Source organism: Panulirus ornatus, chromosome 3, assembly GCF_036320965.1.
Source record: "Panulirus ornatus isolate Po-2019 chromosome 3, ASM3632096v1, whole genome shotgun sequence".
In the NCBI taxonomy this organism is placed as follows: domain Eukaryota; kingdom Metazoa; phylum Arthropoda; class Malacostraca; order Decapoda; family Palinuridae; genus Panulirus; species Panulirus ornatus.
This window is the reverse complement of record NC_092226.1, coordinates 22,763,509-22,785,439: the sequence shown is the minus strand read 5'-3', so window position 1 is coordinate 22,785,439 and position 21,931 is coordinate 22,763,509. Positions and strand designations below refer to the sequence as shown.

Sequence of the window (21,931 nt, the reverse complement as noted above, 5' to 3'; positions counted from 1 at the left end):
GAGCATTAAAGAATGTGTGGAAGGTGAGAACATTATCTCGAAGAGCAAAAATGGGTATGTTTGAAGGAATAGTGGTTCCAACAATGTTAAATGGTTGCGAGGCATGGGCTATAGATAAGGTTTTTCGGAGGAGGGTGGATGTGTTGGAAATGAGATGTTTGAGGACAAAATGTGGTGTGAGGTGGTTTGATCAAGTAAGTACTGAAAGGGTAAGAGAGATAAGTGGTAATAAAAAAGAGTGTGGTTGAAAGAGCAGAAGAGGTTGTATTGAAATGGTTTGGTCACATGGAGAGAATGAGTGAGAAAAGATTGACAAAGAGGATATATGTGTCAAAGGTGGAGGGAATGAGAAGTGGGAGGCCAAACTGGAGGTGGAAGGATGGAGTGAAAAACATTTTGAGCGATCGGGGCCTGAACATACAGGAGGGTGAAAGGCATGCAAGGAACAGAATGAACTGGAATGATGTGGTATACCAGAGTTGATGTGCTATCAATGGATTGAACCAGGGAATGTGAAGTGTCTGGGGTAAACCATGGAAAGATTTGTGGGGCCTGAATGTGGAAAGGGAGCTGTGGTTTCGGTGCATTACACATGACAGCTACAGCCTGTGTGTAAAGGAATGGTGCCTTTGTTGTCTTTTCCTCGCGCTACCTAGCTCATGTGTGTGGGAAGGGGGGTGCCATTTCATGTGATGCAGGATGGTGATGGGAATGGATGAAGGCATCGTCTATGAATATGTACATGCATATATATGTATATGTCGGCATATGTATACGTTGAAATGTATATGTGTGTATATGTGCGTGAGGGCATTTATGTATATACATGTGTATGTGGGTGGGTTGGGCTATTCTTTTGTCTGTTTCCTTGTGCTAACTCGCTAATGCCAGATAGCAACAAAGTATAATAAATAAATGAATAAATACTAAATATCAAACTTTCTTTCATTAACAGTAAATGAATTCACCAGTAAAATGAGAATTCAAACTATCTTATATACTAAAGAAAAATCCATTGAAAACATCCTTATCAAAAACAAAAGTACCTGCTTGTGCATTACAGTTACTCAGTACGTAAATGGGCTAGAACCTGACTAGCCACAGGTGGCTAAATTGTCTTGAAGCTTCTGAGCCATCTATGCCCCTCTGTATGCCAAAAGTCTGCTGCTCCCTCACTGTGGTGAGGGTGTATTTTGCATGTTTCTGACTGTGGACAGGGACATTAAACTAGTGTGACAGGTTTGGTTACTAAGTAATAAATACAACCCTTTTAAATCTCAATGATTTTCTTATGAAGTCATAATTACTGTCTTGTAAACCCCTGTATCACTGTTGCATGAAGCTTTGCAGCCATCTTAAAAAATAATAAAACATCAACTCATTAATTCATGAAAAACTATCCAGCAAAGTTTTGAAAACCTCATAATCAAAATTCATTGGTCAAGAGCCACAAAGAAAGAAGAAATAGGCAATGTTTCTGAGAAAAATGAAAATCAACAAGAAGGTGCTGATGAAAATTAAGTCTCAAAGGATCTTCCAGAGGAATTAGACTTGAGAAAAACTAAGTCAACAGGATACCATCTCTGTGTTTAAATAAGATACAAGATTTGATCAGCACTAGTTATAGCATAAACATGCAAGAGGAATGACTGAAACTTGATGCAATGGAAGCATTTTTGTGTATTGGTGGCGTGAATGCAGACTTTGAACATGTTCTACAAATTTGTTTACGCTACCTAAGGGCCTGCATGCATCTGATCCATCCAATGGAACTGAAAATTGAATTAATGATAACTGTTATGAAAATAGAGACTATTAGAGGTGGTGAACTGATGACAGCCAGACTACATAAAATATCTAATATAGCTAGGAAGGGTGAAATACCCAATTAGTGAAGCAATTACTGAGCTACAAAATATCTTAGAATGGAGGCCTGCAAATGTCTTAGATCTATAGTGGAATATCACTGATGGAAGAGGCTATTGCAGATGTACTAGTTCCCTTGTGACAATCCTATAAAACTCTCTTAAAGATTCACCACCATCTAAGAAGAATCTAACATCAAAATTCTGTATTTTTGGAATCTTCAAATTTGGTTAATCTCTACCATATGTTTAGAAAACAGTATGAAGAGTGCTTAAACAATGATCTTTTACCTAAGGCTTGCCCTTCCATTCAGAGACAAAACTGTGTGGTTTGGTAATCTTTTCAGGCCTTTTGAAAAGATTCTGGAGAATCAATCATAACTGTATCCATGTGTTTAGTGTTTTTCTTGTCATTATTATGAAAAGAATGAAGCCCCTAACAACACTGCTTAGTGTAAAAATGCTTTACAGTAGCCTTTGCTTGAGGTAGTTGGCATAAATGTTTCTAGCACTCAGAGGAATAGCCTGTTACGATCCATTTTTCTTTGGAAACCTATGGACTTCTCATTTAAACCTAATTGGAAGTTGTCAAAGGTTCTAAATATTTTACCACCTTCTGGAAGGAGGTAAATAGGGTGCGTAAGACAAGGGAGCAAATGGGAGCTTCAGTGAAGGGCGTAAATGGGGAGGTGATAACAAGTAGTGGTGATGTGAGAAGGAGATGGAATGAGTATTTTGAAGGTTTGTTGAATGTGTCTGATGACAGAGTGGCAGATATAGGGTGTTTTGGTCGAGGTGGTGTGCAAAGTGAGAGGGTTAGGGAAAATGATTTGGTAAACAGAGAAGAGGTAGTAAAAGCTTTGCGGAAGATGAAAGCCGGCAAGGCAGCAGGTTTGGATGGTATTGCAGTGGAATTTATTAAAAAAGGGGGTGACTGTATTGTTGACTGGTTGGTAAGGTTATTTAATGTATGTATGACTCATGGTGAGGTGCCTGAGGATTGGCGGAATGCGTGCATAGTGCCATTGTACAAAGGCAAAGGGGATAAGAGTGAGTGCTCAAATTACAGAGGTATAAGTTTGTTGAGTATTCCTGGTAAATTATATGGGAGGGTATTGATTGAGAGGGTGAAGGCATGTACAGAGCATCAGATTGGGGAAGAGCAGTGCGGTTTCAGAAGTGGTAGAGGATGTGTGGATCAGGTGTTTGCTTTGAAGAATGTATGTGAGAAATACTTAGAAAAGCAAATGGATTTGTATGTAGCATTTATGGATCTGGAGAAAGGCATATGATAGAGTTGATAGAGATGCTCTGTGGAAGGTATTAAGAATGTATGGTGTGGGAGGCAAGTTGTTAGAAGCAGTGAAAAGTTTTTATCGAGGATGTAAGGCATGTGTACGTGTAGGAAGAGAGGAAAGTGATTGGTTCTCAGTGAATGTAGGTTAGCGGCAGGGGTGTGTGATGTCTCCATGGTTGTTTAATTTGTTTATGGATGGGGTTGTTAGGGAGGTAAATGCAAGAGTCCTGGAAAGAGGGGCAAGTATGAAGTCTGTTGGGGATGAGAGAGCTTGGGAAGTGAGTCAGTTGTTGTTCGCTGATGATACAGCGCTGGTGGCTGATTCATGTGAGAAACTGCAGAAGCTGGTGACTGAGTTTGGTAAAGTGTGTGGAAGAAGAAAGTTAAGAGTAAATGTGAATAAGAGCAAGGTTATTAGGTACAGTAGGGTTGAGGGTCAAGTCAATTGGGAGGTGAGTTTGAATGGAGAAAAACTGGAGGAAGTGAAGTGTTTTAGATATCTGGGAGTGGATCTGTCAGCGGATGGAACCATGGAAGCGGAAGTGGATCATAGGGTGGGGGAGGGGGCGAAAATTTTGGGAGCCTTGAAAAATGTGTGGAAGTCGAGAACATTATCTCGGAAAGCAAAAATGGGTATGTTTGAAGGAATAGTGGTTCCAACAATGTTGTATGGTTGCGAGGCGTGGGCTATGGATAGAGTTGTGCGCAGGAGGATGGATGTGCTGGAAATGAGATGTTTGAGGACATTGTGTGGTGTGAGGTGGTTTGATCGAGTAAGTAACGTAAGGGTAAGAGAGATGTGTGGAAATAAAAAGAGCGTGGTTGAGAGAGCAGAAGAGGGTGTTTTGAAATGGTTTGGGCACATGGAGAGAATGAGTGAGGAAAGATTGACCAAGAGGATATATGTGTCGGAGGTGGAGGGAACGAGGAGAAGAGGGAGACCAAATTGGAGGTGGAAAGATGGAGTGAAAAAGATTTTGTGTGATCGGGGCCTGAACATGCAGGAGGGTGTAAGGAGGGCAAGGAATAGAGTGGATTGGAGCGATGTGGTATACAGGGGTTGACGTGCTGTCAGTGGAGTGAATCAAGGCATGTGAAGCGTCTGGGGTAAACCATGGAAAGCTGTGTAGGTATGTATATTTGCGTGTGTGGACGTGTGTATGTACATGTGTATGGGGGGGGGGGGTTGGGCCATTTCTTTCGTCTGTTTCCTTGCGCTACCTCGCAAACGCGGGAGACAGCGACAAAGTATATAAAAAAAAAAAAAAAAAAAAAAAACTTTTATGGTTATAATAGCTCAAAACCACTACTTGTTATCACCTCCCCATTTGCGCCCTTCACTGAGGTTCCCATTTGCTCCCTTGTCTTACACACTTTATTTACCTCCTTCCAGAATATCTTTTTATTCTCCCTAAAATTTAATGATACTCTCTCATCCCAACTCTCAATTGCCCTCTTTTTCACCTCTTGCACCTTTCTCTTGACCTCCTGTCTCTTTCTTTTATACATCTCCCACTCAATTGCATTTTTTTCCCTGCTAAATCATCCAAATGCCTCCCTCTTCTCTTTCACTAATAATCTTACTTCTTCATCCCACCACTCACTACCCTTTCTAATAAACCCACCTCCCATGCTTCTCATGCCACAAGCATCTTTTGTGCACTCCATCACTGATTCCCTAAATACATCCCATTCCTCCCCCACTCCCCTTACTTTCATTGTTCTCACAAGTAGTGGTGATGTGAGGAGATGGAGTGAGTATTTTGAAGGTTTGTTGAATGTGTTTGATGATAGAGTGGCAGATGTAGGATGTTTTGGTCGAGGTGGTGTGCAAAGTGAGAGGGTTAGGGAAAATGATTTGGTAAACAGAGAAGAGGTAGTAAAATCTTTGCGGAAGATGAAAGCCGGCAAGGCAGCAGGTTTGGATGGTATTGCAGTGGAATCTATTAAAAAAGGGGGTGACTGTATTGTTGACTGGTTGGTAAGGTTATTTAATGTATGTATGACTCATGGTGAGGTGCCTGAGGATTGGCGGAATGCGTGCATAGTGCCATTGTACAAAGGCAAAGGGGATAAGAGTGAGTGCTCAAATTACAGAGGTATAAGTTTGTTGAGTATTCCTGGTAAATCATATGGGAGGGTATTGATTGAGAGGGTGAAGGCATGTACAGAGCATCAGATTGGGGAAGAGCAGTGTGGTTTCAGAAGTGGTAGAGGATGTGTGGATCAGGTGTTTGCTTTGAAGAATGTATGTGAGAAATACTTAGAAAAGCAAATGGATTTGTATGTAGCATTTATGGATCTGGAGAAGGCATATCATAGAGCTCATAGAGATGCTCTGCGGAAGGTATTAAGAATATATATATGGTGTGGGAGGCAAGCTGTTAGAAGCAGTGAAAACTTTTATCGAGGATGTAAGGCATGTGTACGTGTAGGAAGAGAGGAAAGTGATTGGTTCCCAGTGAATGTAGGTTTGTGGCAGGGGTGTGTGATGTCTCCATGGTTGTTTAATTTGTTTATGGATGGGGTTGTTAGGGAGGTGAATGCAAGAGTTTTGGAAAGAGGGGCAAGTATGAAGTCTGTTGTGGATGAGAGAGCTTGGGAAGTGAGTCAGTTGTTGTTCGCTGATGATACAGGGCTGGTGGCTGATTCATGTGAGAAACTGCAGAAGCTGGTGACTGAGTTTGGTAAAGTGTGTGAAAGAAGAAAGTTAAGAGTAAATGTGAATAAGAGCAAGGTTATTAGGTACAGTAGGGTTGAGGGTCAAGTCAATTGGGAGGTAAGTTTGAATGGAGAAAAACTGGAGGAAGTGTTCTAGATATCTGGGAGTGGATCTGGCAGCAGATGGAACCATGGAAGCGGAAGTGAATCATAGGGTAGGGGAGAGGGCGAAAATCTTGGGAGCCTTGAAGAATGTGTGGAAGTCGAGAACATTATCTTGGAAAGCAAAAATGGGTATGTTTGAAGGAATAGTGGTTCCAACAATGTTGTATAGTTGCAAAGCGTGGGCTATGGATAGAGATGTGCGCAGGAGGGTGGACGTGCTGGAAATGAGATGTTTGAGGACAATGTGTGGTGTGAGGTGGTTTGATCGAGTAAGTAATGTAAGGGTAAGAGAGATGTGTGGAAATAAAAAGAGCTTGGTTGAGAGAGCAGAAGAGGGTGTTTTGAAATGGTTTGGGCACATGGAGAGAATGAATGAGGAAAGATTGACCAAGAGGATATATGTGTCAGAGGTGGAGGGAACGAGGAGAAGTGGGAGACCAAATTGGAGGTGGAAAGATGGAGTGAAAAAGATTTTGAGTGATCGGGGCCTGAACATGCAGGAGGGTGAAAGGCGAGCAAGGAATAGAGTGAATTGGATCGATGTGGTATACCGGGGTTGACGTGCTGTCAGTGGATTGAATCAGGGCATGTGAAGCGTCTGGGGTAAACCATGGAAAGTTCTGTGGGGCCTGGATGTGGAAAGGGAGCTGTGGTTTCGGGCATTATTGCATGACAGCTAGAGACTGAGTGTGAACGAATGGGGCCTTTGTTGTCTTTTCCTGGCGCTACCTCGCACACATGAGGGGGGAGGGGGATGGTATTCCATGTGTGGCGAGGTGGCGATGGGAATGAATAAAGGCAGACAGTGTGAATTGTGTGCATGGGTGTATATGTATGTGTCTGTGTGTGTATATATATGTGTACACTGAGATGTATAGGTATGTATATTTGCATGTGTGGACGTGTATCCTTGCGCTACCTCGCAAACACAGGAGACAGCGACAAAGCAAAATAAATAAATAAATAAATAAATATATAGCTCAAAAACATTTAAATTTTTTTTTCTTATCATTTTGAAACCACAAAGATGGTGAAACTAATTCAATTTTTGAGTAAGCTCTACCAGATTTTTGGAAGGAAGTACAGAGAATGCTTAGCAGATAATCTTTTATCTAAGATTTGCCCTTCCATTCAGAAACAAAACCAGGTAGTTTTGCAAACTTTTCAGAACTTTCTGAAAGATTCTAAAGATACTGTTGTAACTGCATTAGATAGAAAAATTAAGTAGAAGTAGAAGGTAGATACATCAGTTGGGAGCATTAGATAAAAGTAGAGGGTTGGAACATTAGAAAGGAACTTTAGGTACATACAATAGGTAATAGCAGTCAGTAGGAACATTAAGTAGGAAACTCTGCAAACACATTGTTGGAGTTGCCCTCTATCAGTAGCCTGTTAAGGGTGAGGCACTTAACACTATGATGCAGCACTGGAATTCACTAGTTATGGACACTATTTCCAGGAGGGAACAAGTGTCAGAAACACAGATAGCATGCTAAATTTACTTTTGACTTTGGTTTCAGGGGATCTAGGTTTTGTTCTTTGGAATGCACAGCATGATGTTAAGGCCTTCTCCCACAATGAAATATCTATATCAACACCTGCTGGTCCACAAAAATAAAGGTAAACTTCCTTTTCTATTTTTGTATCAAATATGAGCAAGCCCCATAAGCTTTGCCCTCTTCTTCAAAATTGCAAACTGATGTACAAAGTACTGATTAATCAGTAGAACCACAAAAAAGATGGCTCTCAACCAATGTGATGATGAACAGAACATCTCTCAAGGCACTGACACATTTAATATAAGGGCAACTGTTAAGGAAAGTATAATTGGATAAGCGTTCCAATCCTTTAATCCCTGAATAGCCAGTTATACTACACAGGTTGTACCTCTTTAATCTGGCAATCTTGGGACCTGGCCATTGCTGGACCACAGAAAATGCCAGAAAACAAAAATTGACCCCTAAGTCATACACAGTAGATGACCTGATCTTATAGTACTCACACAAAGTCTTTACAGAAGTTCCTTTATCTAATTTCTTTTCAGTAACTCCACTTTTAAAGCATAGATAATTATTCATGCTTACACTTATTAGCAACAGCACCAACTTCTGCACCTCTTGGTTTCTTGGATGACATACTGAAGGGCTAAAATACGACTGAATACAAGAAATTAACAAGACTGTTAATTAGCACAGCTGCAGTATAAACAAATTTTGGCACCTTAGCACTGCTAACAGTGCCATCCTGGTGACAGCTCTACAAACTAATAACTAATGGCATCAGATTCAAAACAAGCCAGACCATGGGAGTTGTTGGACCACAGAGCACCAGATTAGAGAGGTACAACCTGTACTAATAAAGCAAAAACGATATCTATGTTCTTTTGGCCTCTAGCCAAGAGTGGAAACTATGATTCTGTTCTTTTAAATCTTACATTCCTGACACATATGAGAGATCTGTACAGCTGGACTGGGTTTGAAATCCATTCCTCTTATCTGAAGATAATATGAAGAAGCTTCCTGTTTGCCTTCAAGAAGCACTGTTAGAAGTGTGTTCAGACCATGGCCTCAAACTGATATTTGAAAGCTCGACCCTCACAAAGTTTTGAAGCTGTGTAAAGAAGGAGCATCCTGACCTAGGAAAGAAGGTTTTGCAAAACCTTCTGCCCTTTGGGCCTACCTACTTTTGTGAAGCATCTTTCCCTGCAATGAGCATTATCAAGTCAAAACAGAGGAACAAACTAAATGTAAACCTGGAACAAAGCCTGATCACTGCAGTAGCCTCTCTACTGCCCAGAATAGCAAAAATCATCAATGAACATCAACCCCACTTTTCACATTGAGTTATTAGTAATTTTCAAGCATTTCTATGTTATTTCATTAGTCTTTTTCCCTTGGTATACTGAATATCTTATTGTCCAGAACTCAAATTATGCAAACTTTTAATATAATTTGCATTTTCCTTCCACATATTGAGTTCAATCAGTCATGAGGGTACTTAATGGTGGAAGAAGGTAACAACACTGTTTTAGAGATTGTCAGGTCATTTCAACAAGTATGTATTTTATCAGTTATGCCCACTTGGGTGGGGGAATCTGTAAGACGAGGTTATTGAAGTAAGAGGCAGGGGTAAGCTTATCATTTTTACTTAGATGATGATAGTTAGTCATGAAGTGAATTGTAAACAAATGAGAGCCAAGCATGTTGAAGTGGAATTTTATTAGGAGAATCTTTGTTTCATGTAAAAATAAAAAGTAAAGCCCTGTATTTGCAAATCTTTCCATCCCTAACAATCACAACACTGACCATACATATACAATGAAATGACTCAACAAGCACTAAACAACCACTTTTACAACAGTGCATTAAACACAACCCCACCACACATACTTCTATGAGAAGCTATATTCCCCATACATATGCATACATAAGTTACACTTTCTTATCAGAGCTCTGGACAGAACCCCATCTCTAAAACATTACAAACACTGATTCAACATATCAAAAAATCCTTAAGGCCCAAAATACAATTTTCATATTGAAGACAAAGAACACTTACTTCTAAACTGTCCTGCATTCACCGCATACAGACACAAACACAAAATCATCACACTCGACCTGTGGTCCCGCCTAGTGGATGTGGCACTGTGGGATCCCAACAGATAATTGAAAGGACTCCTGGAGTTGTAAGGAAGGTTGTTAGTAATCTAAATTATTTACCAAAGCACACATATTTTACATCACTCACTTTATAAATTAAATAATACCATGAAAAAGAAAAAAGAATACTAATCCATGGGATGGGGAAGTCAGTCTGGTACAGGTACATCAATTTTCCCACACTATTGGTTCCAAAGCCTTGCTGGATTAACCATTTGCAGGGCCAACCGTGGTCACATAATGATAATTCATCACCACACCTCTAACCTACTAATCATACATCTCCCATGAGTCTAAAGTATACCATGGACTGCTAGAAATTTAAATTAAACAAATATTAAATGTTTTAGCACCCTAAGATGGTAAGTCTGTCCTTAGATTGTTTGAATCCTGTGGGGTCTTCTTCATCTTCTGTTGTTAGTGTTTTCCTAGGTGTGCATCGCCAGAATAATGCAGTTTCATCTGTGTTGTACACCTACCTGCCCAGGACTGAGGTGCTCATCAGCTACGAATTTTGCAGAATTGTCCACAGACGTGGCAGCTCCTTCGTGGTTTGCAGACCACTTTTCTACGCACACTTTATTCAGGGAAATTCCATGACGCTTCTTGAATCTTTGAAGCCATCGTTCACTGTAGTCAAGCTCATGTTGTAATTAAAGTTCTTTATGGAACAACTTAACCAGGTCATTATCATGCTACCCAACAAGTCCACTACATCACTCCGATGCTGTCAAAACCATTGATCATGCTCAGTACTCTTACCATCTTTCATAGCTTTTCTAATCGTCATTTGCTTCTTGGAATTGCTGTCTGCATAGAATTTCAATATTTTTTCCCCTTGCTTCTTTATATGATAAACAGTTGATGAACCAATACTGCAGATGTCACACAACTTACACACCAAAACACCACAGTCCATTCTTTTCAACAGTTCTACTATATCTTGAATCGATATGGACTGGTGTTTACGTTTGACACCACGACTGACAATTTCATATGTCTTAGAAGCCATAGCTAGGGTTAAATTTAAGCAAAATAAGCAAAGAATCTCACAGAATTGCGGTATCACCACCAAGTGCAGTGTAAGATATGTAAATAAGAACGCCCTACACACAACACCATCTGTGAATGCCCAGTAAACTAGTCTGGTGGCCGCAGGAATTTCAAGTTCCCTCACATAATTTTGTCTGGACTAAAGGAGGAGCCGAACCATCAGTTGCTGAAAATTTGGTGGTGTACCTGTAGTACCTGAGGATTGGCGGAATGCGTGCATAGTGCCATTGTACAAAGGCAAAGGGGATAAGAGTGAGTGCTCAAATTACAGAGGTATAAGTTTGTTGAGTATTCCTGGTAAATTATATGGGAGGGTATTGATTGAGAGGGTGAAGGCATGTACAGAGCATCAGATTGGGGAAGAGCAGTGTGGTTTCAGAAGTGGTAGAGGATGTGTGGATCAGGTGTTTGCTTTGAAGAATGTATGTGAGAAATACTTAGAAAAGCAAATGGATTTGTATGTAGCATTTATGGATCTGCAGAAGGCATATGATAGAGTTGATAGAGATGCTCTGTGGAAAGTATTAAGAATATATGGTGTGGGAGGAAAGTTGTTAGAAGCAGTGAAAAGTTTTTATCGAGGATGTAAGGCATGTGTACGTGTAGGTAGAGAGGAAAGTGATTGGTTCTCAGTGAATGTAGGTTTGCGGCAGGGGTGTGTGATGTCTCCATGGTTGTTTAATTTGTTTATGGATGGGGTTGTTAGGGAGGTAAATGCAAGAGTTTTGGAAAGAGGGGCAAGTATGAAGTCTGTTGGGGATGAGAGAGCTTGGGAAGTGAGTCAGTTGTTGTTCGCTGATGATACAGCGCTGGTGGCTGATTCATGTGAGAAACTGCAGAAGCTGGTGACTGAGTTTGGTAAAGTGTGTGGAAGAAGAAAGTTAAGAGTAAATGTGAATAAGAGCAAGGTTATTAGGTACAGTAGGGTTGAGGGTCAAGTCAATTGGGTGGTGAGTTTGAATGGAGAAAAACTGGAGGAAGTGAAGTGTTTTAGATATCTGGGAGTGGATCTGGCAGCGGATGGAACCATGGAAGCGGAAGTGGATCATAGGGTGGGGGAGGGGGCGAAAATTCTGGGGGCCTTGAAGAATGTGTGGAAGTCGAGAACATTATCTCGGAAAGCAAAAGTGGGTATGTTTGAAGGAATAGTGGTTCCAACAATGTTGTATGGTTGCGAGGCGTGGGCTATGGATAGAGTTGTGCGCAGGAGGATGGATGTGCTGGAAATGAGATGTTTGAGGACAATGTGTGGTGTGAGGTGGTTTGATCGAGTGAGTAACGTAAGGGTAAGAGAGATGTGTGGAAATAAAAAGAGCGTGGTTGAGAGAGCAGAAGAGGGTGTTTTGAAGTGGTTTGGGCACATGGAGAGGATGAGTGAGGAAAGATTGACCAAGAGGATATATGTGTCGGAGGTGGAGGGAACAAGGAGAAGAGGGAGACCAAATTGGAGGTGGAAAGATGGAGTGAAAAAGATTTTGTGTGATCGGGGCCTGAACATGCAGGAGGGTGAAAGGAGGGCAAGGAATAGAGTGAATTGGAGCGATGTGGTATACCGGGGTTGACGTGCTGTCAGTGGATTGAATCAAGGCATGTGAAGCGTCTGGGGGACACCATGGAAAGCTGTGTAGGTATGTATATTTGCGTGTGTGGACGTATGTATATACATGTGTATGGGGGGGGTTGGGCCATTTCTTTCGTCTGTTTCCTTGCGCTACCTCGCAAACGCGGGAGATAGTGACAAAGTATAATAAAAATAAAATAATAAACCTGTAGTAGCAGGTGTCTTCTAGAGTATGGTACCCATGAGAATTTTGTGCTGCAAGAGACTGGGACTGAGTAGGTAGATGACATCATCTCTGGAGATGTCTGTTTGGTTGAAGGTAGGCCTAAAATGAAAAATCTGCTGTTACATTACCAAGACTGAGTTGGTTTGCACAGCCTCACTGGAAATACCCAAGAATGAAAGATCCTTGCATTGGTCTTCCTAGAGATATTCTTGAAAATCTCTCATGCTTTTAGAGCAGATCACAGAGGATCGCAATAATATCAATCTTTCCCAGCATTCCTACAAACATCTTACAATAAATCACATACTTACTTATTATTTCTTTCTCTTCTATACTGGTGTCTGGCATCTGACATCCTACTTGAAAACGTCTCTCTTCGATGTTATCTGCAGAAGGATCCAATTTTTCTTCAAGGGTTTCTGTATGAAGCTGCTGTAGCACAAACCTGTTCCAACTCTTAAAGAGTGATAAAAAAACACATGTCAACAGTATAGGAATATCAAAAAATAATAATTTGCTATCCCAGCTCTATGTATGAATAAAATATTCATTATTCAGTATATCGAATTAGAAATTACTTTAACATCAAACTTTATGTCATTTCTCACTCACATATGACAACTCAGGTTATATCTCCTTTTAGAATGCCCAGGGGGGCCAGAAATCCTCCCCTCCTTGTACTTTTTTAACTTTCTAAAATGGGAAACAGAAGAAGGAGTCACGCGGGGAGTGCTCATCCTCCTCGAAGGCTCAGAGTGGGGTGCCTAAATGTGTGTGGATGTAACCAAGATGTGAAAAAAGGAGAGATAGGTAGTATGTTTGAGGAAAGGAACCTGGATGTTTTGGCTCTGAGAGAAACGAAGCTCAAGGGTAAAGGGGAAGAGTGGTTTGGGAAGGTCTTGGGAGTAAAGTCAGGGGTTAGTGAGAAGACAAGAGCAGGGGAAGGAGTAGCAATACTCCTAAAACAGGAGTTGTGGGAGTATGTGATAGAATGTAAGAAAGTAAATTCTCGATTAATATGGGTAAAACTGAAAGTTGATGGAGAGAGATGGGTGATTATTGGTGCATATGCACCTGGGCATGAGAAGAAAGATCATGAGAGGCAAGTGTTTTGGGAGCAGCTGAATGAGTGTGTTAGTGGTTTTGATGCACGAGACCGGGTTATAGTGATGGGTGATTTGAATGCAAAGGTGAGTAATGTGGCAGTTGAGGGAATAATTGGTATACATGGGGTGTTCAGTGTTGTAAATGGAAATGGTGAAGAGCTTGTAGATTTATGTGCTGAAAAAGGACTGATGATTGGGAATACCTGGTTTAAAAAGCGAGATATACATAAGTATACTTATGTAAGTAGGAGAGATGGCCAGAGAGCGTTATTGGATTACGTGTTAATTGACAGGTGCGCGAAAGAGAGACTTTTGGATGTTAATGTGCTGAGAGGTGCAACTGGAGGGATGTCTGATCATTATCTTGTGGAGGCTAAAGCGAAGATTTGTATGGGTTTTCAGAAAAGAAGAGTGAATGTTGGGGTGAAGAGGGTGGTGAGAGTAAGTGAGCTTGGGAAGGAGACTTGTGTGAGGAAGTACCAGGAGAGACTGAGTACAGAATGGAAAAAGGTGAGAACAATGGAAGTAAGGGGAGTGGGGGAGGAATGGGATGTATTTAGGGAATCAGTGATGGATTGCGCAAAAGATGCTTGTGGCATGAGAAGAGTGGGAGATGGGTTGATTAGAAAGGGTAGTGAGTGGTGGGATGAAGAAGTAAGAGTATTAGTGAAAGAGAAGAGAGAGGCATTTGGACGATTTTTGCAGGGAAAAAATGCAATTGAGTGGGAGATGTATAAAAGAAAGAGACAGGAGGTCAAGAGAAAGGTGCAAGAGGTGAAAAAAAGGGCAAATGAGAGTTGGGGTGAGAGAGTGTCATTAAATTTTAGGGAGAGTAAAAAGATGTTCTGGAAGGAGGTAAATAAAGTGCGTAAGACAAGGGAGCAAATGCGAACTTCAGTGAAGGGCGCAAATGGGGAGGTGATAACAAGTAGTGGTGATGTGAGAAGGAGATGGAGTGAGTATTTTGAAGGTTTGTTGAATGTGTTTGATGATAGAGTGGCAGATTTAGGGTGTTTTGGTCGAGGTGGTGTGCAAAGTGAGAGGGTTAGGGAAAATGATTTGGTAAACAGAGAAGAGGTAGTAAAAGCTTTGCGGAAGATGAAAGCCGGCAAGGCAGCAGGTTTGGATGGTATTGCAGTGGAATCTATTAAAAAAGGGGGTGACTGTATTGTTGACTGGTTGGTAAGGTTATTTAATGTATGTATGACTCATGGTGAGGTGCCTGAGGATTGGCGGAATGCGTGCATAGTGCCATTGTACAAAGGCAAAGGGGATAAGAGTGAGTGCTCAAATTGCAGAGGTATAAGTTTGTTGAGTCTTCCTGGTAAATTATATGGGAGGGTATTGATTGAGAGGGTGAAGGCATGTACAGAGCATCAGATTGGGGAAGAGCAGTGTGGTTTCAGAAGTGGTAGAGGATGTGTGGATCAGGTGTTTGCTTTGAAGAATGTATGTGAGAAATACTTAGAAAAGCAAATGGATTTGTATGTAGCATTTATGGATCTGCAGAAGGCATATGATAGAGTTGATAGAGATGCTCTGTGGAAGGTATTAAGAATATATGGTGTGGGAGGCAAGTTGTTAGAAGCAGTGAAAAGTTTTTATCGAGGATGTAAGGCATGTGTACGTGTAGGAAGAGAGGAAAGTGATTGGCTCTCAGTGAATGTAGGTTTGCAGCAGGGGTGTGTGATGTCTCCATGGTTGTTTAATTTGTTTATGGATGGGGTTGTTAGGGAGGTGAATGCAAGAGTTTTGGAAAGAGGGGCAAGTATGAAGTCTGTTGGGGATGAGAGAGCTTGGGAAGTGAGTCAGTTGTTGTTCGCTGATGATACAGCGCTGGTGGCCGATTCATGTGAGAAACTGCAGAAGCTGGTGACTGAGTTTGGTAAAGTGTGTGAAAGAAGAAAGTTAAGAGTAAATGTGAATAAGAGCAAGGTTATTAGGTACAGTAGGGTTGAGGGTCAAGTCAATTGGGAGGTGAGTTTGAATGGAGAAAAACTGGAGGAAGTGAAGTGTTTTAGATATCTGGGAGTGGATCTGGCAGCGGATGGAACCATGGAAGCGGAAGTGGATCATAGGGTGGGGGAGGGGGCGAAAATTCTGGGAGCCTTGAAGAATGTGTGGAAGTCGAGATCAATATCTCGGAAAGCAAAAATGGGTATGTTTGAAGGAATAGTGGTTCCAACAATGTTGTATGGTTGCGAGGCGTGGGCTATGGATAGAGTGGTGTGCAGGAGGATGGATGTGCTGGAAATGAGATGTTTGAGGACAATGTGTGGTGTGAGGTAGTTTGATCGAGTAAGTAACGTAAGGGTAAGAGAGATGTGTGGAAATAAAAAGAGCGTGGTTGAGAGAGCAGAAGAGGGTGTTTTGAAATGGTTTGGGCACATGGAGAGAATGAGTGAGGAAAGATTGACCAAGAGGATATATGTGTCGGAGGTGGAGGGAACGAGGAGAAGAGGGAGACCAAATTGGAGGTGGAAAGATGGAGTGAAAAAGATTTTGTGTGATCGGGGCCTGAACATGCAGGAGGGTGAAAGGAGGGCAAGGAATAGAGTGAATTGGAGCGATGTGGTATACCGGGGTTGACGTGCTGTCAGTGGATTGAATCAGGGCATGTGAAGCGTCTGGGGTAAACCATGGAAAGCTGTGTAGGTATGTATATTTGCGTGTGTGGACGTATGTATATACATGTGTATGGGGGGGGGTTGGGCCATTTCTTTCGTCTGTTTCCTTGCGCTACCTCGCAAACGCGGGAGATAGCGACAAAGTATAATAAAAATAAAATAATAAACCTGTAGTAGCAGGTGTCTTCTAGAGTATGGTACCCATGAGAATTTTGTGCTGCAAGAGACTGGGACTGAGTAGGTAGATGACATCATCTCTGGAGATGTCTGTTTGGTTGAAGGTAGGCCTAAAATGAAAAATCTGCTGTTACATTACCAAGACTGAGTTGGTTTGCACAGCCTCACTGGAAATACCAAGAATGAAAGATCCTTGCATTGGTCTTCCTAGAGATATTCTTGAAAATCTCTCATGCTTTTAGAGCAGATCACAGAGGATCGCAATAATATCAATCTTTCCAGCATTCCTTTACAAACATCTTACAATAAATTCACATACTTACTTATTATTTCTTTCTCTTCTATACTGGTGTCTGGCATCTGACATCCTACTTGAAAACGTCTCTCTTCAATGTTATCTGCAGAAGGATCCAATTTTTCTTCAAGGGTTTCTGTATGAAGCTGCTGTAGCACAAACCTGTTCCAACTCTTAAAGAGTGATAAAAAAACACATGTCAACAGTATAGGAATATCAAAAAATAATAATTTGCTATCCCAGCTCTATGTATATCGAATTAGAAATTACTTTAACATCAAACTTTATGTCATTTCTCACTCACATATGACAACTCAGGTTATATCTCCTTTTAGAATGCCCAGGGGGGCCAGAAATCCTCCCCTCCTTGTACTTTTTTAACTTTCTAAAATGGGAAACAGAAGAAGGAGTCACGCGGGGAGTGCTCATCCTCCTCGAAGGCTCAGAGTGGGTGCCTAAATGTGTGTGGATGTAACCAAGATGTGAAAAAAGGAGAGATAGGTAGTATGTTTGAGGAAAGGAACCTGGATGTTTTGGCTCTGAGAGAAACGAAGCTCAAGGGTAAAGGGGGGAAGAGTGGTTTGGGAAGGTCTTGGGAGTAAAGTCAGGGGTTAGTGAGAAGACAAGGGCAGGGGAAGGAGTAGCAATACTCCTAAAACAGGAGTTGTGGGAGTATGTGATAGAATGTAAGAAAGTAAATTCTCGATTAATATGGGTAAAACTGAAAGTTGATGGAGAGAGATGGGTGATTATTGGTGCATATGCACCTGGCATGAGAAGAAGATCATGAGAGGCAAGTGTTTTGGGAGCAGGCTGAATGAGTGTGTTAGTGGTTTTGATGCACGAGGGCCGGGTTATAGTGATGGGTGATTTGAATGCAAAGGTGAGTAATGTGGCAGTTGAGGGAATAATTGGTATACATGGGGTGTTCAGTGTTTGTAAATGGAAATGGTTGAAGAGCTTGTAGATTTATGTGCTGAAAAAGGACTGATGATTGGGAATACCTGGTTTAAAAAGCGAGATATACATAAGTATACTTATGTAAGTAGGAGAGATGGCCAGAGAGCGTTATTGGATTACGTGTTAATTGAAAGGTGCGCGGAAAGAGAGACTTTTGGATGTTAATGTGCTGAGAGGTGCAACTGGAGGGATGTCTGATCATTATCTTGTGGAGGCTAAAGCGAAGATTTGTATGGGTTTTCAGAAAGAAGAGTGAATGTTGGGGTGAAGAGGGTGGTGAGAGTAAGTGAGCTTGGGAAGGAGACTTGTGTGAGGAGTAGTACCAGGAGAGACTGAGTACAGAATGGAAAAAGGTGAGAACAATGGAAGTAAGGGGAGTGGGGGAGGAATGGGATGTATTTAGGGAATCAGTGATGGATTGCGCAAAAGATGCTTGTGGCATGAGAAGAGTGGGAGATGGGTTGATTAGAAAGGGTTAGTGAGTGGTGGGATGAAGAAGTAAGAGTATTAGTGAAAGAGAAGAGAGAGGCATTTGGACGATTTTTGCAGGGAAAAAATGCAATTGAGTGGGAGATGTATAAAAGAAAGAGACAGGAGGTCAAGAGAAAGGTGCAAGAGGTGAAAAAAAGGGCAAATGAGAGTTGGGGTGAGAGAGTATCATTAAATTTTAGGGGAGAATAAAAAGATGTTCTGGAAGGAGGTAAATAAAGTGCGTAAGACAAGGGAGCAAATGCGAACTTCAGTGAAGGGCGCAAATGGGGAGGTGATAACAAGTAGTGGTGATGTGAGAAGGAGATGGAGTGAGTATTTTGAAGGTTTGTTGAATGTGTTTGATGATAGAGTGGCAGATATAGGGTGTTTTGGTCGAGGTGGTGTGCAAAGTGAGAGGGTTAGGGAAAATGATTTGGTAAACAGAGAAGAGGTAGTAAAAGCTTTGCGGAAGATGAAAGCCGGCAAGGCAGCAGGTTTGGATGGTATTGCAGTGGAATCTATTAAAAAAGGGGGTGACTGTATTGTTGACTGGTTGGTAAGGTTATTTAATGTATGTATGACTCATGGTGAGGTGCCTGAGGATTGGCGGAATGCGTGCATAGTGCCATTGTACAAAGGCAAAGGGGATAAGAGTGAGTGCTCAAATTGCAGAGGTATAAGTTTGTTGAGTCTTCCTGGTAAATTATATGGGAGGGTATTGATTGAGAGGGTGAAGGCATGTACAGAGCATCAGATTGGGGAAGAGCAGTGTGGTTTCAGAAGTGGTAGAGGATGTGTGGATCAGGTGTTTGCTTTGAAGAATGTATGTGAGAAATACTTAGAAAAGCAAATGGATTTGTATGTAGCATTTATGGATCTGAGAAGGCATATGATAGAGTTGATAGAGATGCTCTGTGGAAGGTATTAAGAATATATGGTGTGGGAGGCAAGTTGTTAGAAGCAGTGAAAAGTTTTTATCGAGGATGTAAGGCATGTGTACGTGTAGGAAGAGAGGAAAGTGATTGGTTCTCAGTGAATGTAGGTTTGCAGGCAGGGGTGTGTGATGTCTCCATGGTTGTTTAATTTGTTTATGGATGGGGTTGTTAGGGAGGTGAATGCAAGAGTTTTGGAAAGAGGGGCAAGTATGAAGTCTGTTGGGGATGAGAGCTTGGGAAGTGAGTCAGTTGTTGTTCGCTGATGATACAGCGCTGGTGGCCGATTCATGTGAGAAACTGCAGAAGCTGGTGACTGAGTTTGGTAAAGTGTGTGAAAGAAGAAAGTTAAGAGTAAATGTGAATAAGAGCAAGGTTATTAGGTACAGTAGGGTTGAGGGTCAAGTCAATTGGGAGGTGAGTTTGAATGGAGAAAAACTGGAGGAAGTGAAGTGTTTTAGATATCTGGGAGTGGATCTGGCAGCGGATGGAACCATGGAAGCGGAAGTGGATCATAGGGTGGGGGAGGGGGCGAAAATTCTGGGAGCCTTGAAGAATGTGTGGAAGTCGAGATCAATATCTCGGAAAGCAAAAATGGGTATGTTTGAAGGAATAGTGGTTCCAACAATGTTGTATGGTTGCGAGGCGTGGGCTATGGATAGAGTGGTGTGCAGGAGGATGGATGTGCTGGAAATGAGATGTTTGAGGACAATGTGTGGTGTGAGGTAGTTTGATCGAGTAAGTAACGTAAGGGTAAGAGAGATGTGTGGAAATAAAAAGAGCGTGGTTGAGAGAGCAGAAGAGGGTGTTTTGAAATGGTTTGGGCACATGGAGAGAATGAGTGAGGAAAGATTGACCAAGAGGATATATGTGTCGGAGGTGGAGGGAACGAGGAGAAGAGGGAGACCAAATTGGAGGTGGAAAGATGGAGTGAAAAAGATTTTGTGTGATCGGGGCCTGAACATGCAGGAGGGTGAAAGGAGGGCAAGGAATAGAGTGAATTGGAGCGATGTGGTATACCGGGGTTGACGTGCTGTCAGTGGATTGAATCAGGGCATGTGAAGCGTCTGGGGTAAACCATGGAAAGCTGTGTAGGTATGTATATTTGCGTGTGTGGACGTATGTATATACATGTGTATGGGGGTGGGTTGGGCCATTTCTTTCGTCTGTTTCCTTGCGCTACCTCGCAAACGCGGGAGACAGCGACAAAGCAAAAAAAAAAAAAAAAAAAAAAGAATGCCCAGTACTATGAAAAGAATGTTCCACACTACTTCAATTCAAAGCAAGAACAGAAAACTTATATTCATCTAAACCCTCTCCAAAAATAAGATGCAAACGCACCGAAACCATTGGAAATTATGACAAGTAATGACAGACAAAGAAAGGAACAAGTATTCAAAAAAAAGAATATAAACTTATGTATCTATCTACATCTATCTATCCCCATTTCAATGAGTCGAATCAAGTACACACCACCTCTACAAAAACTCACCACCCCCCTTTTTTAAAAAGCTACAGTAATCTATTAGCATTCCCCTACTGGCAATACTTCCATAATTAGAAGGCCTCCAAAAATTGGATCCAAAATTCCCTCCATGTGTTTCTCATTTGTTTTTCGGGGTCAGCTTGGGTCACGTGTACCTCTTTGGTTAAAAAATTTTACATATAATCATAAAATGAAATGGAAAATGTATATTGGCCCCTTCAACAATGTTTTTGTGTGTTTTTTGTTATTTTCACACTTCTTTACAAAACATCTTATCTCCCTGAAGTTTACTGAATTTCATTCACCCTAACTCTCATTTGCCCTCTTTCTCAACTCCTAAATCTTTCTATTGACCTCCTGCAGCTTTCTCTGTGTCTCTCCTAATCATCTGCATGCCTTTCCAGTAATTACCACCAATATACCTCATTTTTCTCTTTCACTTTACTTCTTCATCCCACCACACTATCCTTCCTAATCTGCCCACGTCCCATCTCAAGCATGCCACATGTATCTGTCACACATGCCAGCACTTCTTCCCTTAATATCTCAAATTCCTTACCCACAACCCTAGTGTCATTTACTCACCTTTTGCTATCCTACACTTAATCTCTCCTGGCATTTCTTCACATGTTTCTTTTCCCTGCTCTCTTACTCTCAACAATTTCTTTTTGCTCATAAAGTTTCCTCTTTCCCAAAAACCTCTACAAATCTTCACCCTTGCCCCCAAAAGGCCACAAGGTAATGATCAGACATCCCACCAGCTGCCCCTCTCAGCACATTCATATCCAAAAGTCTCTCTGCTCTATTCATTTACTTTTATTTTATTTATTATACTTTGTCGCTCTCTCCCACGTCAGCAAGGAAGCACATGGAAACAGATGAAAGAATGGCCAAACCCACCCACATACACATGTACATACATAAATGCCCACACACGCACATATACATACCTATACATTTCAATGTACATATACATACACAGACATACACATATATACACATGTACATATTCATACATGCTGCCTTCATCCATTTCCTGCCGCCATCCTGCCACACATGAAATAGCACCCACCTCTCCCCACTTACGCACAAGGTAGTGCTAGAAAAAGATAACAAAGGCCACATTCGTTCACACTGTCTCTACCTGTCATGTGTAATGCACCAGAACCACAGCTCCCTTTCCACATCCAGGCCCCACAAAACTTTCCATAGTTCATCCCAGACGCTTCAAATGCCCTGGTTCAATCTACCGACAGCACGTCGACCCTCCTGTATGTTCAGGCCCTGATCCCTCAAAATTTTTTTCACTCCAACCTCCCACCTCCAATTTGGTCTCCCACTTCTCCTCATTCCCTCCACCTCTGACACATATATCCTCTTGGTCAATCTT

General features: G+C 41.6%; 1 protein-coding gene across 4 annotated transcripts in view; it reads right to left on the bottom strand.

Annotated features, from left to right (window-relative positions):
• Positions 1–21,931, bottom strand: part of PAN2 (PAN2-PAN3 deadenylation complex catalytic subunit PAN2) — a 381,243-nt gene that overhangs the window by 224,755 nt on the left and 134,557 nt on the right. For 3 of the 4 annotated variants that reach the window (XM_071685459.1, XM_071685439.1, XM_071685449.1), the window contains exon 13: positions 12,799–12,943. In XM_071685459.1, the coding sequence (XP_071541560.1) occupies positions 12,799–12,943 (145 nt within the window). Of the gene's footprint in view, positions 1–12,798; positions 12,944–16,716; positions 16,866–21,931 lie in introns of all 4 variants that reach the window. The other variant, XM_071685467.1, reaches the window with a different exon arrangement.